Below are 27,350 nucleotides of genomic sequence, written 5' to 3'. Positions count from 1 at the left end.
ACAAGAAAAATCGATTATGAAGGAGTAGCATTTTTTTTTACAGTTAGCGAGCCCCATTGCACGTTGAGCTTGAATTTGACATGTTGGTCATTTAATAACATTGATAGGCTCTTTGTTTTGTTCGTGTGCTTTTATATTTTTGAGGTATAAGAGAAAACAATGTGACTGCATTTAAGTATCTTGCGTATAGGACGCCACTCTCTCCACGCCACCGTCGGCGTTTCACTTAGCACAGCTCCTAAATTAGAGAATAGTAAGTTATAGCGACTTTTGTCACAAGTAACAAAATGCTTGTTGGGTTAATTTAACTTTTCACTCATTATTTATTATTTTTTTCCCTTTGTCCAGAGTGCTTAATAACTTACAGTATGTTGTTTGTTTTGGCTAAATGTGATTTTTCTGTACCAACAAAATATGTTTTAAGGGGAAAAAAAGGACTATTATAAAGAACTTTGTTATTTAAATATACTTAAAGGAGAAAATCTTTACTGAATTCTACAATTTTCCTTCCTTAATCCCTGTTATTTTCTAAAGCGCACTGACTGTGCAGGTGTTTGTGTATTTACACAATGTTAAAATGAGTCACCCTTTTAACTGCTGTGCATTGATAGTCCTATGGATGTTCTGTTATACATAAGACAGCAATGTATTTTTTCTTATGATTAGTCACTTTCAGAAACAAAATCTTTCGTGTGTCATAGAACCTAAACATGAATGAGGGAAAACAATCTGCTTTTAAAAATCATTGACACGCTCAAGTCGTCCTATTTTCTCATTGGCTGCTTTATACTCTAAAAAAGGCGCTAGATATCTTCGCGCTAGATACTGAATCCTGCTCAAATAAGAGTGAATGTTTATTAGATTAAAGGTGGTCTGGCACCAGCCTCCTAGCTATATCTATATTCATACAACAATGAATATGTAACCAACCACACCTCAATTTGCCTGAAGAAACTAATGGCATGATGAAGACGGTGGTGGAAGTTGTGTTCAGATCTTTCCCTAAAGCAGCAAACTGTATGATTGAGTGTTTTTATACTGCTGGTGGTCAAATTTAAACAATCTAGGTTACTATCAACCTATAATGCATAATATATTTAAACTAAACGCATGTTTTCTATGTGAAACTTGATCTCTAACGTAACTACAGCTGTTAGATAAATGTAGAGTAAAAAGTTTCCCTCTAAGATGGAGTAGAAAAGTAGCATAACATGGAAAAACTCAGAGTAAAGTACGTTACAAGTACCTGCGTACTTTTATTTAGTACCCTTCCGCCATCTTGTTTAAAGCTCCTCTTTTTCATTTTGGGAGACACCGGAAGAATGAAATACTTGAGTATCAGTTACAGAGTACTGTCACTCGTCTTGCTTACATCACACCGCTGTGTGGGTGTGTAACATCAAAAGAAGTCAAACAGGTCGGACTGATCTCCATACTATGGCTCCAAGCAGGATGTGTGCAGGTGGAAACTGAGTGCTGAAGTTTAAAGTTATTTCAGGTAATGATTGTTTTTTTCAGCGGTATTGTGGTTCATTTCATCCAGTGAGGAAGAGACAGAGATCAGGTATGGCACAACATGCTGCAACATGACCGACAATGACTTCACACAGAGCGGAGAGAGGTGTGTGTAAGAGCTGCTAGAGGGAGCGAGCAGGAGACAGGGAAGTGAAGTTACACGGGTTCAGGAGAGACTAATGGACCTGTTTTATGTCCCCAGTTTAAAGAGGAAAACATCTTCTGACTGTTTTTGTGTGTTTCACTGGCACTCGGGACCTCAGCGCCGGGCGATGCCGGCCGGACTGTGGCCCACAGGACTGCTGCTCTGCTTCCTTGGTGTCTGCGCCTGTCTGGGTGAGATGACTCTCTGTTTTGTCATGCATAGTACACCCTCACCTCACTGAAACTCACTGAGGATTTACCTGTGCTGTTTTTGCACTCTGGTTTATTTCATATTAAGTGTGTTTAACATTTCTATTGCATATTCATGTTTCCTTACCTCTTTATTTTTCTCTATGTTTATTGAATGAGCCATCGAATCGAGGTTAATTACTTGTAATGCAAACATTACCTGACACTCCCTATTGTTAGTATGTCAAAAGGGAGAAGTTTAAACAGAGATTAGAGGACAGAACCTGCTACTGGTAGAGCCTGCTCCTTCCCTTCCCATAAATAATATGAGATGTGACCTTTGCAAAATCTTACTGACACGACTGACTCTCTATTAGTATGACTACAATTATATCCCTGGTCCTTCTTGATGTGATAATTCATAAATATTACTTTCCATAAGTTACTGTGAGATGGTTATTTCCGTTTAAGTCTTTATTCTTCTTTTCCACTCCTTTCTCTGCAGAGGAAGAGTGCGTCCTCGGCATAGTCGGCCGTCCGGTCTCGCTGCCCTGCTTCTACCCTCAGTTATTAACCTCTGCGAACGTCTCCATCGAGTGGAGGCGAGATGAAGAGGTGGTGCTCAGAGCGACGTGGAGGGAGGATGGAGATGTAGAGGAATGGAGCATCAACAGAGCCGCGGTCTCAGCTGAAGCTTTGCTGACCGGAAACATTTCTCTGGAGCTGCCCTCAGTGGATCCCGAAGACAACAAAACAAACTACAGTCTGTTCATCATTTCAGGGGGGAACCAAAGTGTCGCTCTGTGCAGCACATGTCTCAGGATAGCAGGTCAGTGTCACAAAGGATACACAACTCTCAAACATCTCTCAGATATTCCCCATACTCAGAGTAATCAGTGGACTATGTAAAATGTCAAACACCTACATAAGCTGCGTTTCCACCAAAAGTACCCGAAACTTTTAGACCAAAGAGCTACTTTTCAAGGGACTGAAATGTTCCCCTCAGGCCTTTGTGGTTTGGGTTCTCACTGCGGTCTAAAGACCCATAAAGATAACACATATTAGTGAACTGCATGTGAATAAGCCACACCTGTTTTATGCAGGTTACAACCAAGACATTTCTTTTTATCAAAACAAATTATCACAGCTGCATCACTCTGTTGTTTTAACCTATAAACAAATTATGCCACCTTCCCTGTTTTAAATATCAAGCTTACTGGTGTATAACGGAAAAATTACTAGACGCTATTTCCACAAAGGATTGTAAATATAAAAAAATTAAATTGTGCCTTTTTACATGTACAATAGTTTTTACTTATAGTCTGGTTTAAGTAATAGATGTTTTATAAACCTTACAAGCTCTAAATGACCTTTTTTTTGGACAATATTTTAACACGATGCATTTAAATTTACAAGAGGAAAGGTGACACTGAAGAGGTCGATGAACGCAGACATGCTGCTTCACTAAGTGAAGTGTCTGTTTGTCCAACCTTCTTTTTTGCATAGTAAATACTGCTGTAGTAAGCAAGATAGTGAGTTCAAGAACTACCACTCCTAACACATTTGGTTTTACAACTATTTATGTCTGCAAATAAATAAATGTGCCAGAGAAAACTCTCCTGTACTTGACCTATCAGAAAGGTTTAGCACTGCATCCCCAAAGTCCATCCATCCATTATCTATACTGCTTATCCTGTTCAGGGTCGCGGGGCGCCTGGAGCCTATCCCAGTTGTCATTGGGTGAGAGGCGAGGTTACACCTGGACTGATCACCTGTCAATCACAGGGCTGACACACAGAGACAGACAACCTTTCATGCTCACATTGACACCTACGGGCAATTTAGAGTCACCAATGAACCTAACGAGCATGTCTTTGGACTGTGGGAGGAAGCCGGAGTACCCGGAGGGAACCAACGCATGCACGGGGAGAACATGCAAACTCCACACAGAAAGGCCTCCTACGTAGCAGTAGTTTCTTGAAGGTCAAAATGAAGTTATTCAGACTCTGGTCCCCGCAGAGGAAATACTCTGAGTTCCTCTCAGGGTCCCCAGTCACCAGGGAGAGTTCCTGCTGTGTAAACGCAGCTTTAGTTTTGAGATGTTTTGTTTAAAGTTTTCTTCAACGTCTGTTTGCAGCCAGTTTCAGCTTCCCGCTGCTGCAGAGGGAGGAGGCAGTGCAGGGAAACGGGACGACCTTCTTCTGTCAGTCCAGCAGAGGATATCCTGAACCTGCAGTTCACTGGCTGATAGACAACACCTCGGAGCCCCCAGAGGGATCAGTGAGGACCCTCATAACATCACTCCCAGACTCCCAGCTGTTCAACATCTCGAGCAATCTGACGGTCAACATTTCCAAAGACTCCAGTGTGTCGTGCATCATAGAGAACCCGTCCATGAATGAAACCCTGTCATCTACATTCTGTAAGTTATCAATCTTTAAAGTATTAGGCCTCAGACCCACCACTCCGTCACTGATCTCTGCTTCTTGTTGGTGCTCAGACGGAGCAGACGGCAGCCCGGTGGTGAGCAGAGCGTCAGAGGCCATGTGGATCTTCAGCACGGTGCTCTCTGTGGTGGTTGGGGTCATGGTGGTGATCGGAGTCGGCTACCAGATTCACCTGGACAGGATAAGTAAGAGGAAGAAGAAGGAATACCAATACGAACAACAACACACTAACAGAGGTAGGATTCCCACCTGCTGCTGTCGACATGACATCTTTGCTCGCTCTGTAAGATTCAAGACTTTTTTTAGTTCAGTTCAAAAGGCTTCAATGAATCAGCTTCTCCACATAGAACTACACGTGTCAGAGTTTCTCCTCAGGAGCAATACATGAAAAATCTCTGGCTTAGTTTTTCACATTTCCTTTTGTGAAAAACTAAGCCAGTTAATCCTCAGTTTGTTTAACATGTTTGATGTTGTTTCTAAAATCATTTATACGTTAAGATCTCAACGTGCTGCAACTTCTGAAAACACCTAAGAAGACAAAACACGAGTAAATTAAGAAAATATCTTTAACAGTTTGACATCAAACGTGCAGCATTTAGAACTGTAGAAACGCAGCTCGTAGCACAGACGACCAAATAAACTGTTTCAAGAGGACACTAAAAGTGATGCAAATGGCTGCATTAAAAAACCTCGTTACATTCTATTGAGTATACCAGAAAAACATGCATCATGTTCCATTATAGGTGATTTAAATGCACTATGATAAAAATATGAGGCTGTTCTTGTACATCTGGTCCCATTACACAGAATGCAACCAGCACTGAGCTTTTCAGATCATCGAATGACGCCTCTCCAAGGAAAACATTTTTCCAACAATATTCAAATTTAGCACTAAACATGTTAATGTAGGAGTGAGACGGTCAAAGATCAGGGAGCAATGTTATGACGAAGAAGACAATCTGTATTTTATAACTTTTAAAAATATACAAGGTGTCCTCTGACCTGGGAAATGAAAAGAGAGAGAACGCAAATGATTTGCAGTCATGCAAACCTCTCGATTAGTGATGTCACAGCAGGTGTGTTTTATTAGCGGCAAAACATCTGTTGAAACTCACAGATGTGTTTTCTGCCTTTCTGTGATTCAGTGTTTGGATGTTTACACTGAGAAGCTTAAAGGAAGTCCAAATCAGATTTATCAAAAATCAGAGAGAAGTCTTTTAATAAACACTTTATGTACCGTAAATTCTGGAATATAAGGCGCAGTCTGTTTTGGGGGGGTATCCCAGAAGGAAAAAAGGTTCTGTAGCTATTTATTAATAAAAACATGTATACAAGTTCAAGTTCAAAACACACACAGATGATAGCCTATCGTCTGTTTTCACCATGTTGAGTTCGTAATCCTGCTAGCTACCGGTGCGGTCGTTGAGCTCAGCGTACGGTAACGTTGATTGTTGTGATGGTGGTGGCTGCACTGGCGATATATATATAGCGCCATCGTATGGGTAAAATACCGCAACACAATAACATACCTTTCTCTGCTTATTATGCTGGTATATTGGTGCACCGGTATAAAGGACGCAGCCCACTTTTTAGATGGAAAAAAAAAGGTCTTAAAAGTGCGTCTAATACAGAGTTTGGCGGTAACTATATTATCTGGTGGCCTTCGAGGGGCCTTGAACCTTAAGTTGAAAAACTCCTGCCCCCTGCCTATTTTTCCGTTGGTTGATCTGAGCAGTATCTCCATCCTTAAAACTGTTCAAACAGGGTGTAATGTTAAAGTTAATTCTAGTTGGCCTTGGCCCTACTTTTACATATTTATGGGGACTGCATGAAAAACAGGCACAATCATTTTTGGAATTGCTCCAGTGGATTTTATCAGCCTGCAGGAATCTAAAGCCCAATGTAAACAAACTGTACAAAACTTCTCTGACATTTGGTTTAAAGCCAGTCTTTCTTACTGCAAAGGGGAATCCACTGACCAGTCAGAGAAGTGTTCATGAATATTGTTCCAATGTTTCTTCACGTGGCTGCTTTGTTTAAAATGTTTCTTTAAAAAATGTTTGTGCTCTCATTGAAACGATTGTTTTCTGCCGTCAGGATACAAAAGGCGATATCAGTTCAAGGAGGAGACGGAGACGATGAAGCCGGAGCGAAAGGAGACGGATGTATAAAGATCGGAGGCATTAACTGTCAGAGCACTGAACTGTACATATGTAAATGTTGGGACCACTGCACTAATCAATACAAGTGATGGGTTTTTACACAGACAATGTAAATATAAATACAGGTACTATATTTTCACAAAGCATCCCTTCACTTGCTGAAACTTTCTTCTTTGTTTACTGGACAATTTTTTTTAAGCTTGAATAAAGATGCTCAAAGCGTCAGACTGTTCATGAAGCTGTTTTATTTTACTGTTCATGTTTTCCATCTGTACAAAAACAAATTCAAATTAATGTTTAATCTCTGGTGACACACAGAAAAACGGCTTCAAAGACAAAATACGTTTATTTTCTGATGATCTGAAACTGATTTAAAGATGCAGCGTGACACATGAGAGAAGCTGCAACCAGAAAATCTTTATTTTTACTTGATAAATGAGGCAAACGATTGACCTTTTCCTGAAATTGTCATACAGTTTTTAAAAATCAGCTACTCATTTCAGCAGCAGACATCTCACAGAAGAAATCACAGTTCAATCAGAAGACGAGAGAACCGCTGTGGTAGCGTGATCGTCCCGACTGCAGCTCTTGTTTCGACGATCAAGTCTTGTGCTTCACCGGGAGAAGAAGACGCAGCGTTCGGGAAGATTAGCTGCATAGTTTTTGCCAACACCTTTCTCTCTCGAGGTTGCAGCGTTCAGCTCGATCCTTCCTGCGTGGACGTCACCGTGTAGAGGTCGTCTCGGCGCTGAACTGTGATCGGGATCTGCTGCCTGACGTCGGCTAAATACTGCAGATCTGGAAACAGATCAATGAAGGACACAGAGAGTTTCAAGATAGATAGACCTCTATTTTCATTTCAGTGCACAAGTACAGTACAACAAAACTGGATGTCTGTCCTTACTGGTGTAGAGATCGATGAATAAATGAACCTTATAAAACTTTACTTAGCCACAATTAACAATATTGCACATTTGCGCCTCTAGACCAGGTCTAGACTGCACTCTCAAGTATAGTCCACAGTTTGTCAGCCTGTTGGTTCGTGCTTTGACTGCCCTGAAACGCCTTCCAGAGGGCTGCATTTCAAGCAGGTGTTGCCCAGGGTGGGACGAGTCCTTAAAGATGCTGCGTGCTCTTCTGAGGCAGTGTGTGCTGTAAATATGCTCAAGAAAATGGAGGCGCTGCTGGGCCTTCTTTACGAGTGCGGTGGTATTAGCGTTCCAGGAGAGGTCATCATCACAAGAAACTATTCAAGACTTTATCCCCTCTACTCACCGATGTCGGCGTATATAATGGCCTCCTCTGGTCCAGCCTTTGAGATCACTTCTCCCCTGAAAACAGATTACAACAGTCACAAATAAAATCATGCATAAATAAACGGACAGACAAAAAGCAGGAGAAAGAGTGTGGATAAGCCTACATAATGTCACCGATATCCTGCTCGTCAAGTACATTTACTAAACTACTGTCCCAAAGTTAAACTGTTTCCATCTCAGAGGGAAAGGTTGTCCTTTTAACTAACTTTGTTTACATACCAGCCGGTAAAAGTAAAAATTTTTACAAATAAAACATTCGATTGGTTGGTTGAAATACCACAAAAGAAATAAAGTAGACAGCAAAAGTTTCATAATACGTTATTGAATCTGTAATAATCAAATTAAAATATATATAACAACCTAACACTCACAGAAGTGTGGATAATAAAAACTGGCACTTATAACATTTGTACTTTAACTTAAGGGAGCCTTTCTAGAGTATTTTACCATGGATTAACGACAGTGCTGTGACCCCAGGCCACGTAAGAAGCAGTTTCATCTCTGGCAGGAGACGCTGTGGCCACATACACCTGGTTATCGAGCGCTCTGCAGAGGAGACGAAGAAGGATACAAGTCAAATCAAACAGCAGCAAACTGCAGCTTAAAAACCTCCAGTAGATGGATGTAAAACCAAAATATATTATAATTCAAAATAATCATAAAGTTACAAAATACAAAGTGTACAAAAGAAGCATCTTTAAAACACAATTTAATTCCTCTTTTTGGAGCTTCTTCCTGTTTTAAAGTAAAATCTCATCATTTAACAGATTTTACTACTTTAGCTACATGTTACATATATCACATATTCTTCATGTTTCTGCAGAGTAACTAGATGTCTGAGTCTGACCTCCCCCTCTGCAGCAGCTCCCAGTGGGCCGGACCGGTCGTCATGTTGAACGCTCCGGGGTAAACCAGCAGCTGGCAGCCTGGGGACGAAAACACAACATGAGCCACTGTCCTGAACATCAGAAAAATAACTGCTGAAGCCTTGTGAATAGTTTATTCATCATGCACTCACCTTTCCTGCTGTAGAGCTGTGCGAGCTCTGAAAACCTCATGTCGTAGCAAATCCCCACACCCACTTTACAGAAGGCTGCAGGAGGAGGGACAGAGAGGAGACAGATGAGATGATGCTTCAGGGCGCTGGGTGAGCTCAGTTTGTAGAGCATGTGCCCTATGTGCTGAGGCTGAAGTCCCCACTGCAGGGTTCGACTCCGTCCTCTCGGCCCTTTGCTGCATGTCTTCCTAATATTTCCTGTCTCTCAGATCTCAGATTTTACTTACGAGTTTCGAACATTGACAAACTGTTGCCCGGGCTCAGGATCTCGGACTCTTGGAAGCGGATTTTCCCGGGAACGTCGATGTCAAAGAGGTGAATCTTGAAGAAAGAAATGTTGAAGGTGAAGAGAAACCAAAGCCCTGCTATAACATCTTTTATTCAGTCATTCAAACACAGCTAAATACTGTAGTGGCTGCACACATACCTTCCTGTGTTTCAGAATCATCTCTCCATCAGGCCCAAACACTGTACAGCTGTTATACACCTTCCCTCCGTCCTCTTCAGGGATGGATCCTGGTGAAACACAAGTCACATGTTCATTCCTCCACTTTGTTATTTGTCCTATTTGACTGCTGATTCTTTAGTTTAGTTTGCCAACATTAGCATCAGATTTCTCCCTACCTCCCACTAGATACACCTTGTTCTCCCTCGCCGCCTCTGACAGCAGCTGCGTGGACTCTCCTGGGATCCTCTCGGCATACGAAGAGAAGAAGCTGGTTCCATAAGGAGAATTGAAGCATTCCTGTATTAATGAATCAGGCAATCAGGCATTAATGACTCATTTTTCTAAAGTTGTGCCCAAAATGTCTTATTAATAATTGAAATATGCTAAACATAAACCAGAGAGTCTTCGGCCGTGGCTTCTTAAAGTTAACTGCAAATCCCCTGCTTCATTTAGACCCCTTTACATATTTAAATGTTAACATACATTTTTAAAGTGTTTGTTTCCCAATGAGCTACAAGCACGCATCTCCATAATTAGCTGATTCTGTTGCTAGCTACATAAGTTAGCACAACTAAAACAAATTTGAGCCGTCACACAGAAAAGAATCAATAAAGTTATGAGATAGAAAATAAATAATTAATTAAAGGAATTGTTCGTCAACACGCTAACTTCAGTGGGAAAAGGGTGTCTGTCAGCCCTTCTTGCATGTTGGAAAAGCGTTCTTGTGATGAACAGGATTAGTTACCTGTGTCTGCTACAATGGTTTCCCGCTTACCTCTTGATTTGTTTGGCTTAAAAGTTTGTCAAATCAGACAAATCTAAAGGAAGAAGGACTAAAGACCCTGACAGGAGAACTTCAATATAAAACAACACCTCCACTCACATACCTGCACATAAAGTAAACCTTCTTGTTTTTAGAGTTCATAGGTTTAAAGTCTCAAGTCCACAGAAGCTCATGAATAGTTTTGCCTGGAGCAATTTGAGTTAATTCACAAGCCTCAAAACTGTGAGAGCAAAGGTGTGTTGCACTGCTCATTTTAGCTCAAATATTAAACCAAACAAAACATAAAACTTCACCTGTGTGTTAATCTATTAAGTCAAAAGCAGCAGGATAGATCAGTCGCATGATTAAAAATAATTAAAGAAGAAACTTCTTCAAACTTACTTGAAACATTATGCACATGAAACGTAAAAATAAAACACTGCCGCTAGATATTTCTTTAAGACAAGTGAGCCACATATTTAGCAGTTTATATTTTCCCCAGAACTCCTGTATTTCTCTTCAGGACTTGTTGCATTCCTGTTTTGTAGTGATGGAACATAAACGTTGAATATAAAAAAGTTCATTTGATACATACTGCAGCGCCCTCTGAACGGCTGTGCAGCAGTGTGACAACCAGCCCCAGCCTCCCCTACCTTTACCCCCACATCAGACCCCTCCTCACCGGCAGCAGCACCACCTTGCTGCCCTGACCCGCCGCCTCGTTCACCAGCCGCCGGGCTCTGCTCAGGTTGTCCGCTTTGACACCGGTCACCTGCAGCTGGACCACCGCCAGACGGAACTCTGAGAAACAAACACAACACCGACACCGTGTTATTTTAATCTTTAACTTCATAACCGTTTAATGACAACACGCAGAGGAACACCGCAGCCGATAAACTTAAATTATAAATGAAAGCACATATTTGTTAAACTTTCTGTAAAATAGTGAATGTATGCTTACTGCTCATGGTTCTTGCTAAAGTGGACATGTATGCAGACTTCTGTTTGGTTTCACAGTCCAGAGTTGACAGAAGAACACGTGATTCCGGTTGACTATTTACCTTTCAAAATAAGAGTCTGCAGTTTTCTCTATAGGACTTGGACGGTTTTAAAAGCCTCCGAGATGTCCAGTAGAAAAATACAACGATATTACACAATGATAATTAAGCCTGGAATTACAGATTAATTAATCTTACAGCTAAAAGTCACTCTCCCTCACACGCGAGGGTTTATGTTAAATTCAGAAAATTTCATGTGAAGTTAAAACAGGAAGTTACGTCAGCAGGGGGCGTTGGTTATTTCAACGTTTCCCTTATTGGTTAAACAATTGAGCAACAAACATTAACTTTAAATAACATAAGTTACTAGACAAATATTTACTTGGTTTATACTTTCAGGGAGGCGTCTTTACAAACAGTTAATAACTGCAGATATAGATATATATGTAATTTTAGAGTCATTATAATTGTCTCTGAATTAACAATTTGGATATAAATGAAATTCTAAAAAGGAGTAGAATTGGAAATTGGAAAGATGTACTCGAAAAAGAACAGTGTTCAAAAATGTGTTTTCTTGTTGTGTCTTTTAATAAGAAAACAAAAGAGCCAAAAAGGTCATCTTAGACCTTGGCAAACGCTTGGTTTTAAATTTAAGTTGGTTGAATTTTGACATAAAGTTAATGCTCATCCTTTTACAAAAGAATGTGTACATCTTGACCTTGAGATGTTTTCTGGAGCCTCCTTTAAATGCTTTAAACTGCAGCTTAAGAGAGGAGGCAAACCAATGGCTGTTTCGGGCCTCATTCTATAGATCACAGACTTCCTGTCTTTTTAGCTGCGGTGTACTTAACTACAGGTCAGTTTAAGTTCAGTTTCAATTGACAGTAAAGCCACAGATTGAGCCATCGCTAACTTCCATTATTTCACAAGAGTCAGTAAAGTTCAAGTTGGACTTATGGGGGACAGAAAGTATCCCCAGCATCTCTTTGGTTTCACAAACCTCAAGAATACAATATCTGCCTTCTGAAAATAAAAACATTGAAAAACACTCGACCACTCAGTGGTTGAAAAACATCTTTCAATGTTTTGCTTTAAAGAACAGTTATTATATGAAAAAAGGCCTGATACTTTTCATGAATTACAACATGTTTTGATGATAACTACAGTAAATGTGACCATGGTGTGTTAGTATGAAAGATGTTCCATTATGTTTATCTACTTTTTTATAGCAGTTTTTGTAGCCCATTGTTAAACACTTACTAATAATTTTACATGTGATTTAACTCGTATATCATTTATTTCACTTAGCTTTGGCATTGCTTTGCTTCAGATAATTCACTGAGGGAGGGGGATGGGATGATGGTTTCTTTAAGAGATACATGAATGTTTCCCCTAATGTGTTTAGAAGACTAATAAATATATTTGTCTAAAAAATGTCTTTAATGTTTTTTATTTAATTATACTGCTTTAAGTTGAAGGTAAAAACTCTTCATGTAGCTGCTGGCTGTTCTGCTTCTTGCAGAAGATATCTGTTTACTTATCGTTGTTGTTCAACTCGGTCAACATTTAAGGAAAAGACCGAACATGTAAAGCAGTAAGAAAACAGAAAGCATGTTATTCCTGTTCCACTACGACGTATATACAAGGTAGAAGCAAGACGGCAGTGTTGAGCCCGTCTGTGTTCTGTGAGGTTTTTTCTTTTACCTGTGAGGTGTATTGAGGCCATCTGTGTGCTCTTTAGATTAAACTTAAGTTGAAGTTGAAGGCATGTCTGTCGTCTATGTTGGCTGCTTCTTTACTTCTACTGATGGATTTTTTAAATTACAATATTTCAAACAATTTTTGTTCGAGTACATTTAGAAATGTGTGCACATGGCAGCAACTGTTGTGTAAATATCTTTCCAAACTACAGTACACTGAGAAAGGTCTCTGCCATGCTGTTGCTATATAACCTCCATTACACTCTTCGTACACGTTACATAACAGTAGATGAATGACTTTACCTCCACAGGTGCAGTCGAATAATCTCCATTTATTAAAAACAGAAATGCTTAGAAAATAATAGCAGTACAGTAAGGTGCAAATTACACTTGAGAGACATTTCGACTAGTGATGACGTCCTTCACCTGTGATGTTACAGAGTAAAGACTCCTGATCACAGACGTTCCAGTCAGTACTGAGAGATATCACAAAGTTACAACACAATGCATGGATCACACAGGAATGCTATGAATGACTGGAGTGAAGGAAGACCAGATTTATGAGTCTTTAATTCAAGTTTTGGTTTTGTTGTTTTAAATGTTTCTTTGTCTGTTAGTTTTAGGAGAAAGAAGGATAAACTGTCTTTGTCAGAAGTTTCTTTAAAGTTTACTGCATCACTTTAAACCCAGGCTGCCTACACGACCAGACTTCAACACAAATGAGTGAGTAAGCAAAGAACAAAGCGAGGAAACGACTGAAACAGAGCTGAAGAAGGAGAAGCAGCGATACACTGTGATATGTTGCCACTGCTGGTGTCAATATCACATCACAGGCACGAGGCCGAAGGCAACAGTGGAAAGCGAACTGAAGCTGCTGAGTTTGGACGAATAACAGCGGACAAGAATGATTTGAAAACATAGATATATAATGACTTTTCTTTTTACAATCTTTCATTCCTTTCAGAGCTTACAGACATCTTTTCATTCCAAACATGTAGAAGGTAGCATGTACAGTATCACCTCCCAGATTTTAACATGAGACATTTGCCCCCATTTTCACCCGGGCCCAGGTGTTCAAAAGTCATCGGATTGGATCGGATCAAATCTTGAGAACAGGTTGTTCAAAAGAAGAAAGTATTGTGAAAGTGTATTAGATCCGGGCTGTTCTTTAAAACCTCCAGTTTGTGTTGTACAAAACTTTTAAGCAGGATTGGGAAAACTTTGATCCAAATAAATTAGGACAATCCTGATCCCAGCAGAGGGGACGATTCAGGCGGGACTTCAGGAACAAAATGTAATAAAACTTTTAAATAGGTCAAACAATATAAAACTCTTACAGAGTTATACACTGTAGACATTATCCTCAGTTTGCACTTGAATAGCTGTATTGTTAAAGTGACAAAGTAGAGAAAAATAAAGGATTTTGTCCCAAACAAATGATCCCAAAATAGCGTCAAATATCAAACGTAAAATATTTTATATATATTTTATATAATTTAAAGCAACTGAGGAACTTCTGTGTGGATTTTGGTGCCCCAAGTGGACAAAGTATGTAGCATGTAGTCCCATTTACAGCACTGGTAATCCTGTCCTTATCTGGATCAGGTTGATCTCATCCAGATTTATTTTGGAAAAACCAGGACCAAAGTAAGACGGATAAGCTGATCCTAAAAAGCAAGAGATGGGAGTTCTGGGAAATCTTTCTGATCCTGATTAAACGTTTTGAACAACTGGGCCCTGGTATTAAACTGTGATCTGTATCTGGAGCAGTTGTTCTGATCTCACTGTTGGGTTTACACCTGTATTATTTATGTGTTTTTGTTATCCTCATTGAGGTCTGACCCCTTTCTCTCAGAAGAAAAACCTGGGGTCAGAGGTCAGAGCAGAGTGACGACGCAGGCAGAGATGCTATCGCGTTTATACCATAGGCTGTATAAAAAGACGGCCGACATGACAGCTCACTGAAAGTGAAGCCAAACCCTCTCTATCGCCCCCTGCTGACTGGCTGCAGTATAGGTCATAAAGCCCGCCTCCTCCATGTTAACAGATGGGACATGAGTCAAACTATAAAATCAAAATACACGTCAAATACATTTTTCTCAAACATGGTTTCTGTCATTACAGCTAGCTCTTATCATGCTGATTTATGTCCAAGTGTTCATTTTTCTGACAAGTTCACTTTTAATAAGTTTTTTGATGCTATAAAAAGGGGTGTGACCTCATGACTGACAGCTCTGTTGACAAATCGGGCTCCTGCAGCTTTCTGTTCACGCGAAGCAGAGTAGAGGAGGAACTGCGAGAGGAGACGTAACTAACACTAACACTACAGTCATTGAACTTTCCATAAGTGTGAGACCAACACTTCAGACCAACACAAGAAGCTGTTCTGCTGTTAAATACGTCGCGTGCGGGATCTTTGCTGTTTTTTTGGCAAGTAAAGTGTTTTGATTAGTGGAAGTGGCTATGGCGGCTCCACCTGCTGATCTCTACTGCGCAGCTCTGGCTCTAAATGACGTCACCAGTGCAAGATGGCAGCGACAGTGTTTTTTTGGCTTCAATTTTGTACAATGAGAGTATGTGGAGACAGTCTTTGGTGGAGACACGTCGTCAACCTATATATACAGCCAGTGGTTTATGCCTACTGCCAGGAAGTTGTTCAATAGTGTTTTACCTACATTAAATCCAAACACGTCCAAACACAGATCACATTTTAAACTCCAGGTGTAAACAGGTTCTTATTCACCTTCAATTTTATCAGGTTTAGTGGGAAAAATAATTCACATGCTGAATGTGAATAGGATGGAAAAATACTGAGGTGCTCAAGCTCTTAATAACTGCGATCACTGAACTTCCTGTTAGTAATACTGATGTAGTCCAGAGGGGCTGTGAGCGGTGCTTTCCGACAGCTACATCACACTGCTATGAGACAAAGTTAATTCCATATTTTATGTAAAAGCAGAGAATAAATTATCTCCCAGAAACTGTAAAAGGCTTTCTTATTTTACTCTGAAAAAAAGGGGAACTTCACGCCGGTTTACTGCATATTCTAACTATCAGGATATGCTTTCAGAAATGACAATGCAAAGGTCTGTGCTGATATAGAGCAGTTTACAACAATATATACACATCAATATTTATAAACACCCTCAAATAGTTCCTATCTAAGGCTGCCTGCTGGGAAAGAAAAGTTATCAAAAACAGTTGTAGCGGCGGGAAACCTTCCTCATGTGCCAGGTCGGCTTTTTACTTGTTTTTGGGATGTGCGTCTTTAAGTTTGAGCTCACCGACTCATTTTCACTTCTTAACCAGAAAAATTAAGCATCGTTAAATCAGCTGTCAACACATCTGAGAAGCAACAACATACGGGCCAGAATTAAGATGAGAGGAAAAAGGTCAGTCGTGTGAGCAGGTCAGTCAGCGCTACGTTAAGGCCAGAGGGAAGTCGCCGAAGTGGAATTGCACTGAAATAATAGATTTTTGTCAGTAATAAAGAAAAAACTTAGAGTATAACCATTAATTAACTTAGAGTGAGAGAACAGTTGGATGACGGCGGAGCACCTAAGTATTTCATCACACACAGCCCGTCCCTCAGGCCTGCAGTCAGCAGTGTGCCTGCACGTCCAAACACAGACACACACAGCTGCACAGTCAGCGCTGCACAGGATCTGTCCGGGAGGGAGAGCGGGAGAAGGTTTCACTCCTGGCAGACAGAGACTCTTCTTACAGTTTGTATTACAGCAGGCGGTCACAACCTCCGCCGTCTCCCTTTAAGAGCTCTCCAGAGCATCGAGGACTTTCATGATCTGCTGCTTGATGACCTTTGTGGCGTCACCTGCGTTGGGTATCAAATATCTGAGGGAACAGGGGAGGGAAAGAAAAGATTAAGTAAAAACATCACTCCTATTGCGGATTATTAGGATTTTAAATATGAAATCTGGCCCTGTAGTTAAGCACCTTTCCACTGCTGATATCTCGACTCCAGCCGAGTTGTTGGTTCCAAACTTGAATGTGATGAGTTCTGGATGTTTCTTTTTGGACGTGATCTTCACCACAGAGTTCAGAGCTTGTCTGGACTGGATGTAGGCAAAGCCTTTCCTGGAGGCGATCTCCCGCAGGCAGTACATGTGAGTCGCTGTGATCAACAAGTGGCTGGAAAACGACAGAATCATTTTTATGAGTCACAGATTGCGGAATTTTTAAAAAGCCTTTTGTTGTTTCATGTTTAAGAAAGTGTGATTAGTCACATCCCCTCTACTTCTTTCCCAATCCAGCCTTTAACACTTAAAGACAGCCAGGGGAGGTGTGTGTCAGGGTGTCATGTGAGGAATATTTTGACTCATTCATTTAGGTACTGACTCACCTGGGGAACATGTGACCCGTTTCTTTCACTTCATTACATGGAATGTGATGTTTTACATCTGGTTTATTGATCCAGGTCTGAATGTTGACGATCTCCTTCCTGTCGTCGTCTGACATGGACGAGCTGTCGATCTCATCTGAGGAGGAGGAGGGGAAAGAGGTGCAGTTTATGTTTTTCAAAATAAAAGGTCTTTCTGTATTTAAAGCAACATTACGCAACAATACTTTTGTATTGTGAGTTTCTTCCCCAAAAGAGTGTGATTCACTTTCTCACTAACAACTTAAAAGCAAGTTTGAGATTTACTCTTGCTCAGTCACTCTCCCTTCTTCTCCTCTTTCTATTCTCTGTCCACTTCCTCTGCAGCCTCTTCCCCTCTGCCATGGGAATATTGAGACCGGTAAAGGGAGGTTCTTGCCTTGTGGACGGTCTGTCAGAAAGCATTGCTTTTACCGAAATTGTACCCACTCGAGCCAAGTTTACAAAAACAGTTAAAAGGTTAAAATAATCTGTCAAAGTAAATTTGTTCTATAATGTTGCTTCGGGCAAAATAAAAGTAACCGTGATTACTCTACTCAAGCGTGAACCTCAAGACGGGCATTTATTCGATGGAGAGCGCTTCAGGACTTGAGAACCCAAACAGACATCTAATTGGCTTTTTTACTAAATCAATATGTTTATAAAATGTGCCAACGAGGGCTGCATGATATTGGAAAACCTGACAGCGTGATAACTTTTTGTCCTGTGATATTTAATGAGATATACAAGATAAATCAAGTGTACATAAACAATTAACGATCATACCTTTTTATTATTTGGGACTATTTGGGATATTTTCTTCTAACAAAACAAACTCCCACTCCTATTTTTATCACTCTTGGTTCAGCGACTCTGACAGCCTTATGAAAAGTAGAGAGAGTTCAGGTGGAGCGACATGTTTCTTTATGAAATATATACAAACAGACTTGTGGGCTGCAGTTGCGTTTGTCATCTACCATTTTTAACGATGTTTAAATGTATGTTTTATCAGTGTGATCACCCTGGTGACGGTAACTTTTGGAAACAAAAGCTTATCGTATCTCTGTCGGCACACACAACTTCGTGCTGTGTGTAAGCTGCAGGTGAAGCTGCTAAAAGTAAACACTCCGCGGCACGTCCGCTCCGTTACCAGACCGTATATGTGGCCGGAATGTTAACGAGCACCGGGAAGAGGTGCCGCCGATAACGGTAGTACACTCTCTGAAAAGCCGCCGCGGATAACTGAAAGCCTACCTCGATCATCCAGCCGACATGATCTGTGACAGCAGGGGTATCTCGTGCATGTTTCGGTTTACAGGCAGGTGACACACACCCTGCAGCTCAGCGGTCAGGTCACTGTGTGCTCTTATGTAGCGCTGCACTAATGTGATGTCAGACGGACTTTTCTTGTAGATTAGTGATGGAAAATGTGAAAATGGTGAGCACTCCTTTTGCACCAAGTAACAATAAAGTAGCATCTTGAGGTGTTGCAGTTAATTTGCCTCACAATCGCACACCCTGCGATGTGACTGTTGTACATGCGCACATCGCAATTGCACAATTTATCATGCAGCCCTTGTGCCAACTTATTAATAATAAAGTGTTTTAAATCTGCCTTCACTATAGCACCTAGATACGGGTTTCCTGTTCAAATTGGGAATCTTTCATGTTTTATGCTTTTTTTCTTCCTTACGTTGGTGGCAGTTGTTGGAGTTGAGAGATCTACAATCAGGTTTTTATCTGCACTTAAATGCAAATATCAGTTTATAGACATGTTAAAGTAATGTAACGCTGATGGGTTCTGGGATGCATTTGTGGCTCTTTTACTCGACACCTGGACCGTTTCCTGCTTACAACCAAAGCCCGGCAAAACACAATTGATCAATAAGATTCTGCTTCATAAGCAGATATCTGTTTATTAAAAATAAGGTCTGTTTCCACTTTAAATATCTTACCTGTATCATACTCCTCTTCATCACCAATACTGAACACAGGCTTCACCCCGCGGTAAGGTTTGCCAACACGGTCGCTGCTGCTCACGTGCCTGCAGATGAAGAGCAACAAAGCAACATCAGCACTGAGTGAAGGATGTGAAGATTAAAGGTCACACATATAGAAATGAAAAGACATGAAGACCTCCAGACTGCTGTAACAAGTTTAAGCCCACTACTGCCAGGTTATGCTGTTAAACATAAAGAAAGAGGTTAAATGAGACATTTGAACTTCAGAGGAGCTACAGATTAGTCTGTATGATATCCAGGGCTATTTACAGCAAATCATAGCAGAGCTTTTAGAGGTTTTTCTGCATAGCCCCGTCTATCATCTAAAGAACAACAATGAAATGAAAAGACAGACTGTTAGGAGCATCTCAAAGCAAACAGCAGTGAAGCTGGAGTTCTCCCTACGACACCTCACGTGTTCCTTTACTTGTGGATGTGAAGATGACTCGATGCTCCCTGAAAGGCCACAGCAGCGAAACTAAACAGCAGTGCTCGATGTTGTTAGTGAAAGCATGAAGACAGATCCTACACAGCCTGCCCATGGGAACGTGTGGTGTCTGTTGTCACATGAGTGAGCGGTGTGGGCAGAGATGCTGAGCCTAAGCATGCGTTAATGTGAGACAGGTTATCTCTGCTACACGCCGCAGACTGGTGCGGGTCTACAGCCAGTGGGCATGCTGGTGACAGACAGCTCGATGTCAGGGAGCTCTTACCGATCAGGGACCACCTTCTCTGGCCAGGGCAGATTGAAAGACATTCTAGCATGGGATAAGGCACAAGGTTTGGTACACTTAATGTTAAAGACAAAATATGACAGAACTCTACGTCACTTACAGTCATCTATGTCTCGTCGCTGTTTGTGTCAGTCAAGCTTTTTCTACAGGCAACACTTGAGGTGTGAAAATGTTCTGAACACAGATGCCAAAGTAGCACCGTATAAATATTTACTATTAATCTCATCTGTGGTGGAATTTATTATGAATAAATTAAAGAAATGATTTCATCCACGTGTACTTTTGAAATAATCAAACATTAAATTGAGGTTTCACAAACTGATATTGTAGCTAAACTTGTGTGTGTTGTACTGGCGTGCGGTTTTAGGGGTCAAGGTTTCATCGAGAGGGATTTAGAGAAGGAACTTGGAGCTCACCTTTCTACAGGTGTGGAGGTATTCTCGATGAAGCTGATCATCTTCTCCTTCACGTTCACCGACTTGGACTTGAGAGCAAACGTCATTTTGTTGACCAGAGACTTCACTCCTTTGCTGTCTCCAGGGCTACTTAGAGAGTCTCCCTGTATCATAAAACATGTTTCAAATATTAAGGAAACTAAATAAAAACTGGAAACACAGTTTCCCAGTGACTTCCTGTGCAATCAGGCCACTTACATCAGCCGAGCTGAGGCTGCTGTGAGATCCTGACGTGCTGACGATCCAGTGGAGGTATGACGAGTCGAGACCCTCGATGTTCATGTCCACCAGGTGCTTCTGCAGCGCTGAAGATACAGAAATCTCAGTCAGTTTTTACTTCTCACGAGGGGCATATTGATCAATGACGCACAAAAACCATTCACACGCCATTTCCAACACCCAAAATGAGTATGTATGGTGATAAAATTACACGTGCACATTTCTGCATTCTTGTGTACAGAGTTTTAGTTTTATGCATCTGCCCTGTGTGTCTCAATATTCACCAACTTACCCATGAAGCCTCCTTTAGCAATGCTGACATATTCTTTGTTTTTCTGTAACACAAAACCCTCAGTTAGCAAAGATGTAAGCAGATACATTAATCAGGAAATACAAATCATGCACAAACTTCTGTCCCTGTCAGGAATGGAATAAAAGGAGAGTAAAGCTGGAGATCTTCTTGCTTTTAACAGAGCATTTGCATTTGGAGCGTCGGCTGTTCTCTAAAATGAACACTACCCATTACATGACATGCAGTATGCACATGACCGGTAGGGTCAGTGTAGAGGCAGAGGGGATGTGACAGGGTCAACACAGCTCCATGGACAACAATGGCAGAAAGCTCTGGAGACAAACATGCCTGTCAAACAGCCGGAGACAGATAATTCCCATTTTAGAAGTCGATGTGGAAACCTGTAAAACTAAATGGCAACAAGTCCAGGACCGTTACGTCTGTGCACGGAGGTACATGTTGGAGAGACGGAGCGGGGACGGTGCTGACGGTGTGTTCTGTCCACCGAATACACAAAAGCTGTCACTGTTTGTGCTGGATCTCAGAATTAACACAACAGTAACCTCCTCGAGTGTCTCCATGTCTGTTGTTTACATGCCGCACATCCGGTAGTTGCATACAGCCTGAGCTCTCTGGTGTGCCCTCTAGAGGTATCCTCCAGTAACACGCGTAGTGCATAGACAAGTATATGTCCAATAACCTTCATGACCGGCCGGCTGTGTACGCGACCACAGGGTAAAAAGCAAGTATATCTCCAGCCTCATTTGATATATTCCTTACAGCTAACTCATCATCTCTTCCTTTTCATGTCCCTTACCTGCAGGAAATGTGCCAACACCATGTTCATGTACATGTCCTCCTCCTCCCTCCCGCTGCCCATGAAGCACAGATGTTCTCCGCTGGCGATGGAGCCGGACTCCAGGGACTGTTTCTGAGCCTCCAAGAGGGATTTCACTGAGAGAGCGAACTCGGAGGGGTTCTGCAGCATCTGCAAGAAACAAAAACACATTTCTTACTACAATGCTTCATACAGTCGATACACTTTAACGGAGAACATATATTTTGTTCTCTCACCAGGTCAGAGTCCAGGTGGAAAGCTGTGGAGAGATGCCCTGCGTTGTACTGCTCTGCAGGCCGACAATCCACCACAAAGAAACGTACCCCATCCTGCGGGAAAAATCCTTCATTATTACACACTCTCTTCTCTTTCCTTCTACTCACATGGCTAACTTACAAAAGGTTAAATCATTTTCACCCCACTTTAATTCCATTAAAAGTAACGCATAGTGTTACTGACCTGCTGCAGCTGGTTGGCCTGCAGGATTTCAGGGACAGACACGGGGAGACACAGAGCCTGACTCAGGTCAGTGTCTTCTTCTTTCAGAGCCACCAGGCTGCTGCCAAACAGATTCTGGTTCATCTACCAGGGCAGACAAAACCAACACACAATGAAACAAGCACTTCTGTTTCGTTCTTTCTCATCACACTCTTTTGTATCAAATATGGACTGTTTGTGTGTACATAGTGGTTTACCTTTCTGAGTGACAAAGGGGTTTTGCTCTGGTAGTGCTGGGCCAAGGAAAACAAATCCTCAATGTCCTCAGACTCCAGGAGAGAAGGAGACGCTTCCAACATTTCTATGACAAAGAAAAAGCTACATTTAATTTCATGTTTAACATAAAATCAAACAAAGTCCCATGTAAATTGACAGCAAGTCAAACTTACTGATGATGTCTTCTTTGCTCTGTCCTTCCTGTGAAAGGACGCTCTCTCTGAGGGGGAAGCAAACAAAGACAAATCAAATATACACACAGGGCATGAGTATGATGAGGTTTCTGTACACTTTCCACCAGCAGCTGCTTACTTGGCATTGACAAGGATGATGAGCATGAGAAAGAACATAAGGAAGGGGTCAGCCTGCTGGAGGTAGAAGTCCCACAGGGCCTGGGTCACGTCAGGAAGGCAGTGGCTGGAAAAGAGACTGCCCAGCTGTGGAGGAAAACAGACACATACAGGAAGTCAAACATGGCCACGCTTAGTGCGTATTAACAGCTGAAAAACAGAGAAATGTCAAATGATTAAGACAAGCTGTGACTGCAAAAAAAGAAACGCCTACCCAGTTGATGGCGTAGGAGTCAGGCGTGATCTTTTTGGTGTCCAGGAAGGAGCAGAGCTCGGGCTCATGGTACTGCAGCAGGAGTCTGTACAGGTGGAACGGTCGGCCGTTTGGCACACAGTCCCTGAAGCGAACATATACAGTTTAAATCTTAAGTTTCCTGTTAAATTGTCAGTGGGGAATGATTTGAATGAACTCCAGTGCTCACCTGGGGATGTATTTGTTCATGACAGCGTAAAAGCAGTTGTAGAGGTCGCTGCGGGGGAGCTGAAGGCCCAGCAGCGGTTTGAGGATGTGCGGCCAGCTCAGCTCCGGGGTGAAGGAAATGTTTCGGGACTTACAGTAGAAAGTGATGACTGACTCGACATCAGACACCATATCGCTCCTCTCCTCCTCTGATACTTCCAGCTGATCTAAACCGTGAAACCAAAGCAGGAAGTGTGAGCAGCCTTTTTCTAGTAAACTGGACGCTCAAAAACAAGATGCAAAGAAGGAGAGAAGCTACACAAGGTACACACTATCAGTACGACACACCTGTAGGCTATTAATAAATAATGCATTAAGTGGGGCTTTTTTCTGCATGTCTATCTTGTCTGGGCATGATTCCCTGAAGGGTCTTTCTATTCAGAGCTTCTCGAGATCTTGTTGTCAACTCGTCAGAAAAGTGGACTAATGAAATCTTTAATAAAATCCTGATTCTGCTTTAGATACGATCCGACTGTGAGACTCAAACTCACATGACCCGACTTTCTTCTCTCCTGCGGCTTTCAGGTGTGTACCTCTGTGTGCTGCCTCAAATTGGGACACACACTCAGCAAGAGGTAGAGTTTCCAACAGAAAGACGAGGTGCATTTAAAGCTTTATAAAGCTTTGACAAATGTTCTCTTTCGGCCATTTACATAAATAGGCAGCTAAAGTAGTAGTGGGAAACATTAGATGGTGCATGAAAATCATTCTTGAGGACGGCATTGTATGTTTTAGAGTTAAGAAAATTACACCCAGTGTGTTGCAGGTTAGGCAATATGCAGTTTGTTTTTTTGGTGGTTTTTGTTCATCTTTCTTTTCAGCTCAGACAGCACGTCAGTTGGATCGAGGGAAACACTCAGCATCAGCTAACAGCCAAGTGCTGATAAAAAAAAAGAAATGAAAGCAGCTGGAAGTTTTCAGACACAAAATAATGAAGTACGGTTGAGTGGCTTGTTTAAAAAGTTAGTTTTGGATTTAGCATTCATCTCCTATCACAATGTAGGACTTAGCATATACGCTAAATCAGAGCTATTGTTTTTTTCCCCCATTCATACTTCTTCCAGCTGATGCCTACATTCCCCACAATGCATCATGATCCTCTGGTTCTATCTTCTTAAATGTGAGGATTTGCGGCTTAAGAGTTTTTCAGCTTTTTTTAAAAATATTTATAGACAAAAGAATTTTTACATTAATTGTAAAAAAACAGCAGAACTGTTGAGAATTAAATAAATAGTTGTTTGAAGCCCTGACCATTTGGTTTTATTAAATTATGAGTAGTATTTTTTTACTTTAAAAGGAGGTTTAAATCCTGAACCTGCACAGCTGCTGGCTAACTTCATTCTGCTTGGTGCGTTCTCTTGGTGCTGACTTCATATTTTCATTGCAGTGAATAGAAAATCTACAATTGTGTGAAGGAATTGACTAACCAATCAGCTGTTGACTGCGGTTGTGAATAAGAGTCTGTTCTGGTAAATCAAGAACGCCGTCCCACGGAGACAGACTGTCCCCTTTTCCAGAGACATTTAAAGCGATCTGCAAACACAGAACAAGAAATCACTGATGAACATTGTTTTGTGACAAAGAGACACCAGCTGAACACATGACTGACTGAGACTGATCTGAAAGCTGTGACTCAACTGCTCCGTACAGATGTAGCTGACAGTATGGCTTGATGTTATTAACTTGTGATATAACTTGTGGAATATACAGAGACACAAACCAGAGACAGAAGATAGCTGTATCATTGCACATGTCTCCAGACAACACTTCAACTCTGTGCCTTATATTTGCTCTCAAATTGGTCCCAACTGTATCTAAGTCAACTGTACCCAATCTAACCCGACCAATAATTAAATAAATGTTTAAAAGCTGGAACAAGGGCTCCATGAATGCTACGTTGCATTGACTAGTGTTGAGGCTGCAACAGCAAAGGTTAGGAGCTAATGCCACATGCATGACCAACAACAATGTGACATCTATTAACATTAAAAAGGCAGCATTTATTCTACTTCAGCCAGCATTTTCATTACACAGAAATGTACAGGTGTAAACTTATTATCTCAATATAAGCTTTTTTTAAGTAGTCCAAATATTTCATGATGTATACGTGTGATTCAAGCAGAACTCAACCTTTAACTGTAGGTGTGTCACAAACAGGTAATACACTTTACATAATTCCAGCCAGAGTTGCTGGTCTATCCAGTCTGTTGACTCTGTCTTGACGACAGTGTCTCTCAGGTTTAACGCATGTGGACTCTATTTATAGAAACATTACTGACTTCAGTTCATTCCTACATAATATCTTGTACATGGCTGATAATCAACTTATATAATTTTACGTTTTTAATTCCAGAAACACATTAATAGTCGAAATGTTTTGGTTTTAGTAGGCAGTCATTTTCAGCATGTGTGGACTGACTCCTGTCATTCTCACCTTCCACATCTTGGCCCTGTGTTGAGCCGATTGCTCCTGGACCTGGATGATGCTTCTCTCCATCTCCATGTCAGAGCCACCAGAGTCCAGAGCCTCGGCCAGATCCTGGTCCCTGAAGAACCACCAGAAGTGCACATTTAAAGAAGTTTAAAAACCTAAGATTCATTGTCATTAGAGTTCATTTGTATTGTAAACCAAACATAATATTTTTATAGGTATGGCATGTTTTCTAATTCTCACTAGGTTGTCAAGATTTTGCATTAAATCCAAAAATGTATCAATAAGGCTGCAACTTACCAGATTAGTTTTCAATTAGAAATTAAATCACCTACTATTTTAATGCGTTTAAGTTATTTTAAAAGAAACAAAACTCTAATTTCTTCTGTCTTCTGCTTCTTAAATGTGAAAATGTTGTGGTCTCATTCCTCATCTACAGTAAGCTGATCATCTTTGGTTTGTTGACAAAACATGACAGTTAAAGACATCATGTCAGCTTTTTTAAACACTGATTGATGTTCAATGGAGCAATCAACTTATCTGAAAACAGAAAATAATCGACAGATTCAACACCTGAAGCTCTGTTTCTCACACCTGACTGTATTTAGTGTATTTGTAGTCATAAGTCTAATCATACAGTAAATCATGTTTTAACATTTGGCTGTTATCAGCATCGGTAATTATGTTTGACACTAAGTAAGAAATGCTTATTGATGTCGCAAAAGCATCCACAAATTATCACTACTTAGAGATTTTTAATTTTAATGATTTATAGATGATAATTTCGGTTTGTTTTATAATGACGTAAAATGTGTTGAACATATTCCAGACAAGATAACTGGTGATTGTCCATTACAGGCTGGTATCAGGACTCGTAAAGATAATGGTAGACTTTTTAAGATGACTTATTATCTCCATATCGTTCAGTTCCTCTACTAGCTTTATGACAAGTCGAATACTTCTCCGACCTCTTCAGGATTATTGTAATAATGTAATGTGATTTTATTTCAGTTTAACATATTACATAAGAAAGAAAGAAAGAAAGAAAGAAAGAAAGAAAGCAAGTGCAGCAGGTTTGGGGCTACGGTTGGGTTTTAGTTTAAGGGAAGCAGAACTCGGAAGACACCGGCTACCTAGCTACTTATTGTTAGCACGTTAGCTAACACGCTTTGACTACTAACTTGTCAACGCGAAAAAGAAAGTGAAAATTGAAATACTTCGAAGGACCTTTCCCAACAGCTTGTTGGTAACCTGTGTCAACCTTTACGACTGGACTGCATATTTCTCATAACCAACTTGGCTAATTAACGTTAGCTGGCTAGCTGCCGAGCAGTAACGGTGCAAACTGGTTTTAGACGAGCATCAATCGTCAGCAGTACATTTGAACAACAAAAACTCGTCTCTGGTCAATGAACATCGACATTTGTTAGATGGTGCCAGAATAATTGTTTGACAATCGAGAAAACGTCTTAAATAATGTTATTCAGAAGACAAATAGTCTCACCAGCTGCCCTGAAGAGCTTCCTCCACGGCATCCGCCATTGTTGTGTTGACGGAGACACGTCAAATGCCGTCAACACGGCGGAGGTGTCGCAAAGCTGTCATTTATTAACGAGCAGCTCAGACTTTTCTGATGAAGGTAACTTGATTAGAAATTTAATAAAGCTACGATTGAAATTTATTTAATGGCATTATTTTAAATGGCAACAAAGAAGATTAAGCAATAATAATTGTTTAGCTCAT

The 27,350-nt window shown here is 40.9% G+C and overlaps 3 protein-coding genes across 6 annotated transcripts; 1 reads left to right on the top strand and 2 right to left on the bottom strand.

Annotated features, from left to right (window-relative positions):
- Positions 1–1,376: 1,376 nt before the first annotated feature.
- On the top strand, positions 1,377–6,682 carry LOC138607643 (ICOS ligand-like). 3 transcript variants are annotated; one of them, XM_069680284.1, is made up of 6 exons: positions 1,377–1,498; positions 1,779–1,851; positions 2,354–2,677; positions 3,986–4,270; positions 4,349–4,531; positions 6,393–6,682. In XM_069680284.1, exons 2-6 carry the CDS (start codon positions 1,788–1,790, stop codon positions 6,464–6,466), a joined length of 930 nt encoding a protein of 309 aa, XP_069536385.1. In that variant the 5' UTR covers positions 1,377–1,498; positions 1,779–1,787; the 3' UTR covers positions 6,467–6,682. The 3 variants fall into 3 exon arrangements, with proteins under 3 accessions (XP_069536385.1, XP_069536384.1, XP_069536383.1); XM_069680283.1 differs by having other exon boundaries at positions 1,378–1,498; positions 1,718–1,851; XM_069680282.1 differs by having other exon boundaries at positions 1,378–1,851.
- A 102-nt stretch (positions 6,683–6,784) lies between these two features.
- Positions 6,785–11,050, bottom strand: nit2 (nitrilase family, member 2). Its single transcript, XM_069680413.1, has 10 exons — positions 11,003–11,050; positions 10,724–10,842; positions 9,455–9,575; positions 9,258–9,346; positions 9,058–9,151; positions 8,792–8,866; positions 8,621–8,699; positions 8,221–8,319; positions 7,733–7,788; positions 6,785–7,255 (listed from the first exon to the last, which is right to left on the bottom strand). The coding sequence occupies exons 1-10, from the start codon at positions 11,028–11,030 to the stop codon at positions 7,155–7,157; spliced, it is 861 nt and encodes a 286-aa protein (XP_069536514.1). The 5' UTR covers positions 11,031–11,050; the 3' UTR covers positions 6,785–7,154.
- Positions 11,051–13,061: 2,011 nt separating this feature from the next.
- On the bottom strand, positions 13,062–27,155 carry tbc1d23 (TBC1 domain family, member 23). Of its 2 annotated transcripts, XM_069680386.1 has the most exons (19): positions 27,112–27,155; positions 25,611–25,722; positions 24,604–24,709; positions 23,139–23,343; positions 22,931–23,054; positions 22,679–22,803; positions 22,540–22,586; positions 22,348–22,451; positions 22,112–22,234; positions 21,889–21,981; positions 21,632–21,802; positions 20,815–20,857; positions 20,502–20,608; positions 20,265–20,407; positions 19,828–19,872; positions 19,070–19,158; positions 17,100–17,235; positions 16,694–16,888; positions 13,062–16,591 (listed from the first exon to the last, which is right to left on the bottom strand). In XM_069680386.1, the coding sequence occupies exons 1-19, from the start codon at positions 27,147–27,149 to the stop codon at positions 16,507–16,509; spliced, it is 2,091 nt and encodes a 696-aa protein (XP_069536487.1). In that variant the 5' UTR covers positions 27,150–27,155; the 3' UTR covers positions 13,062–16,506. The 2 variants fall into 2 exon arrangements, with proteins under 2 accessions (XP_069536487.1, XP_069536486.1); XM_069680385.1 differs by lacking the exon at positions 19,828–19,872 and having other exon boundaries at positions 27,112–27,149.
- Between the last annotated feature and the right edge of the window lie 195 nt (positions 27,156–27,350).

This window comes from Semicossyphus pulcher, unplaced genomic scaffold, assembly GCF_022749685.1.
Source record: "Semicossyphus pulcher isolate SPU_LCO1_2020_fin unplaced genomic scaffold, fSemPul1.0.p SCAF_4, whole genome shotgun sequence".
NCBI classification, from domain to species: Eukaryota; Metazoa; Chordata; class Actinopteri; order Labriformes; family Labridae; genus Semicossyphus; species Semicossyphus pulcher.
This window is presented reverse-complemented; position numbering and strand designations above follow the sequence as displayed.

Bases quoted from the DNA above. Each gene is read 5' to 3' on its own strand.
- LOC138607643 (XM_069680282.1), top strand. From the start codon at position 1,695: ATGGACCTGTTTTATGTCCCCAGTTTAAAGAGGAAAACATCTTCTGAC. The intron at 4,271-4,348 runs GTAAGTTATCAA...GTTGGTGCTCAG, and splicing joins AACCCTGTCATCTACATTCT to ACGGAGCAGACGGCAGCCCG. The intron at 4,532-6,392 runs GTAGGATTCCCA...TTCTGCCGTCAG, and splicing joins ACAACAACACACTAACAGAG to GATACAAAAGGCGATATCAG.
- nit2 (XM_069680413.1), bottom strand. From the start codon at position 11,030: ATGTCCACTTTAGCAAGAACCATGAGCA. The intron at 8,867-9,057 runs GTAAGTAAAATC...CTCCTCCTGCAG, and splicing joins TTTGTCAATGTTCGAAACTC to CCTTCTGTAAAGTGGGTGTG. The intron at 7,256-7,732 runs GTGAGTAGAGGG...ATCTGTTTCCAG, and splicing joins CATTATATACGCCGACATCG to ATCTGCAGTATTTAGCCGAC.
- tbc1d23 (XM_069680386.1), bottom strand. From the start codon at position 27,149: ATGGCGGATGCCGTGGAGGAAGCTCTTCAGGGCAGCTG. The intron at 23,055-23,138 runs GTGAGCACTGGA...TGTTCGCTTCAG, and splicing joins ATGAACAAATACATCCCCAG to GGACTGTGTGCCAAACGGCC. The intron at 20,609-20,814 runs GTAAGTTGGTGA...CTGTATCTTCAG, and splicing joins TGCTAAAGGAGGCTTCATGG to CGCTGCAGAAGCACCTGGTG.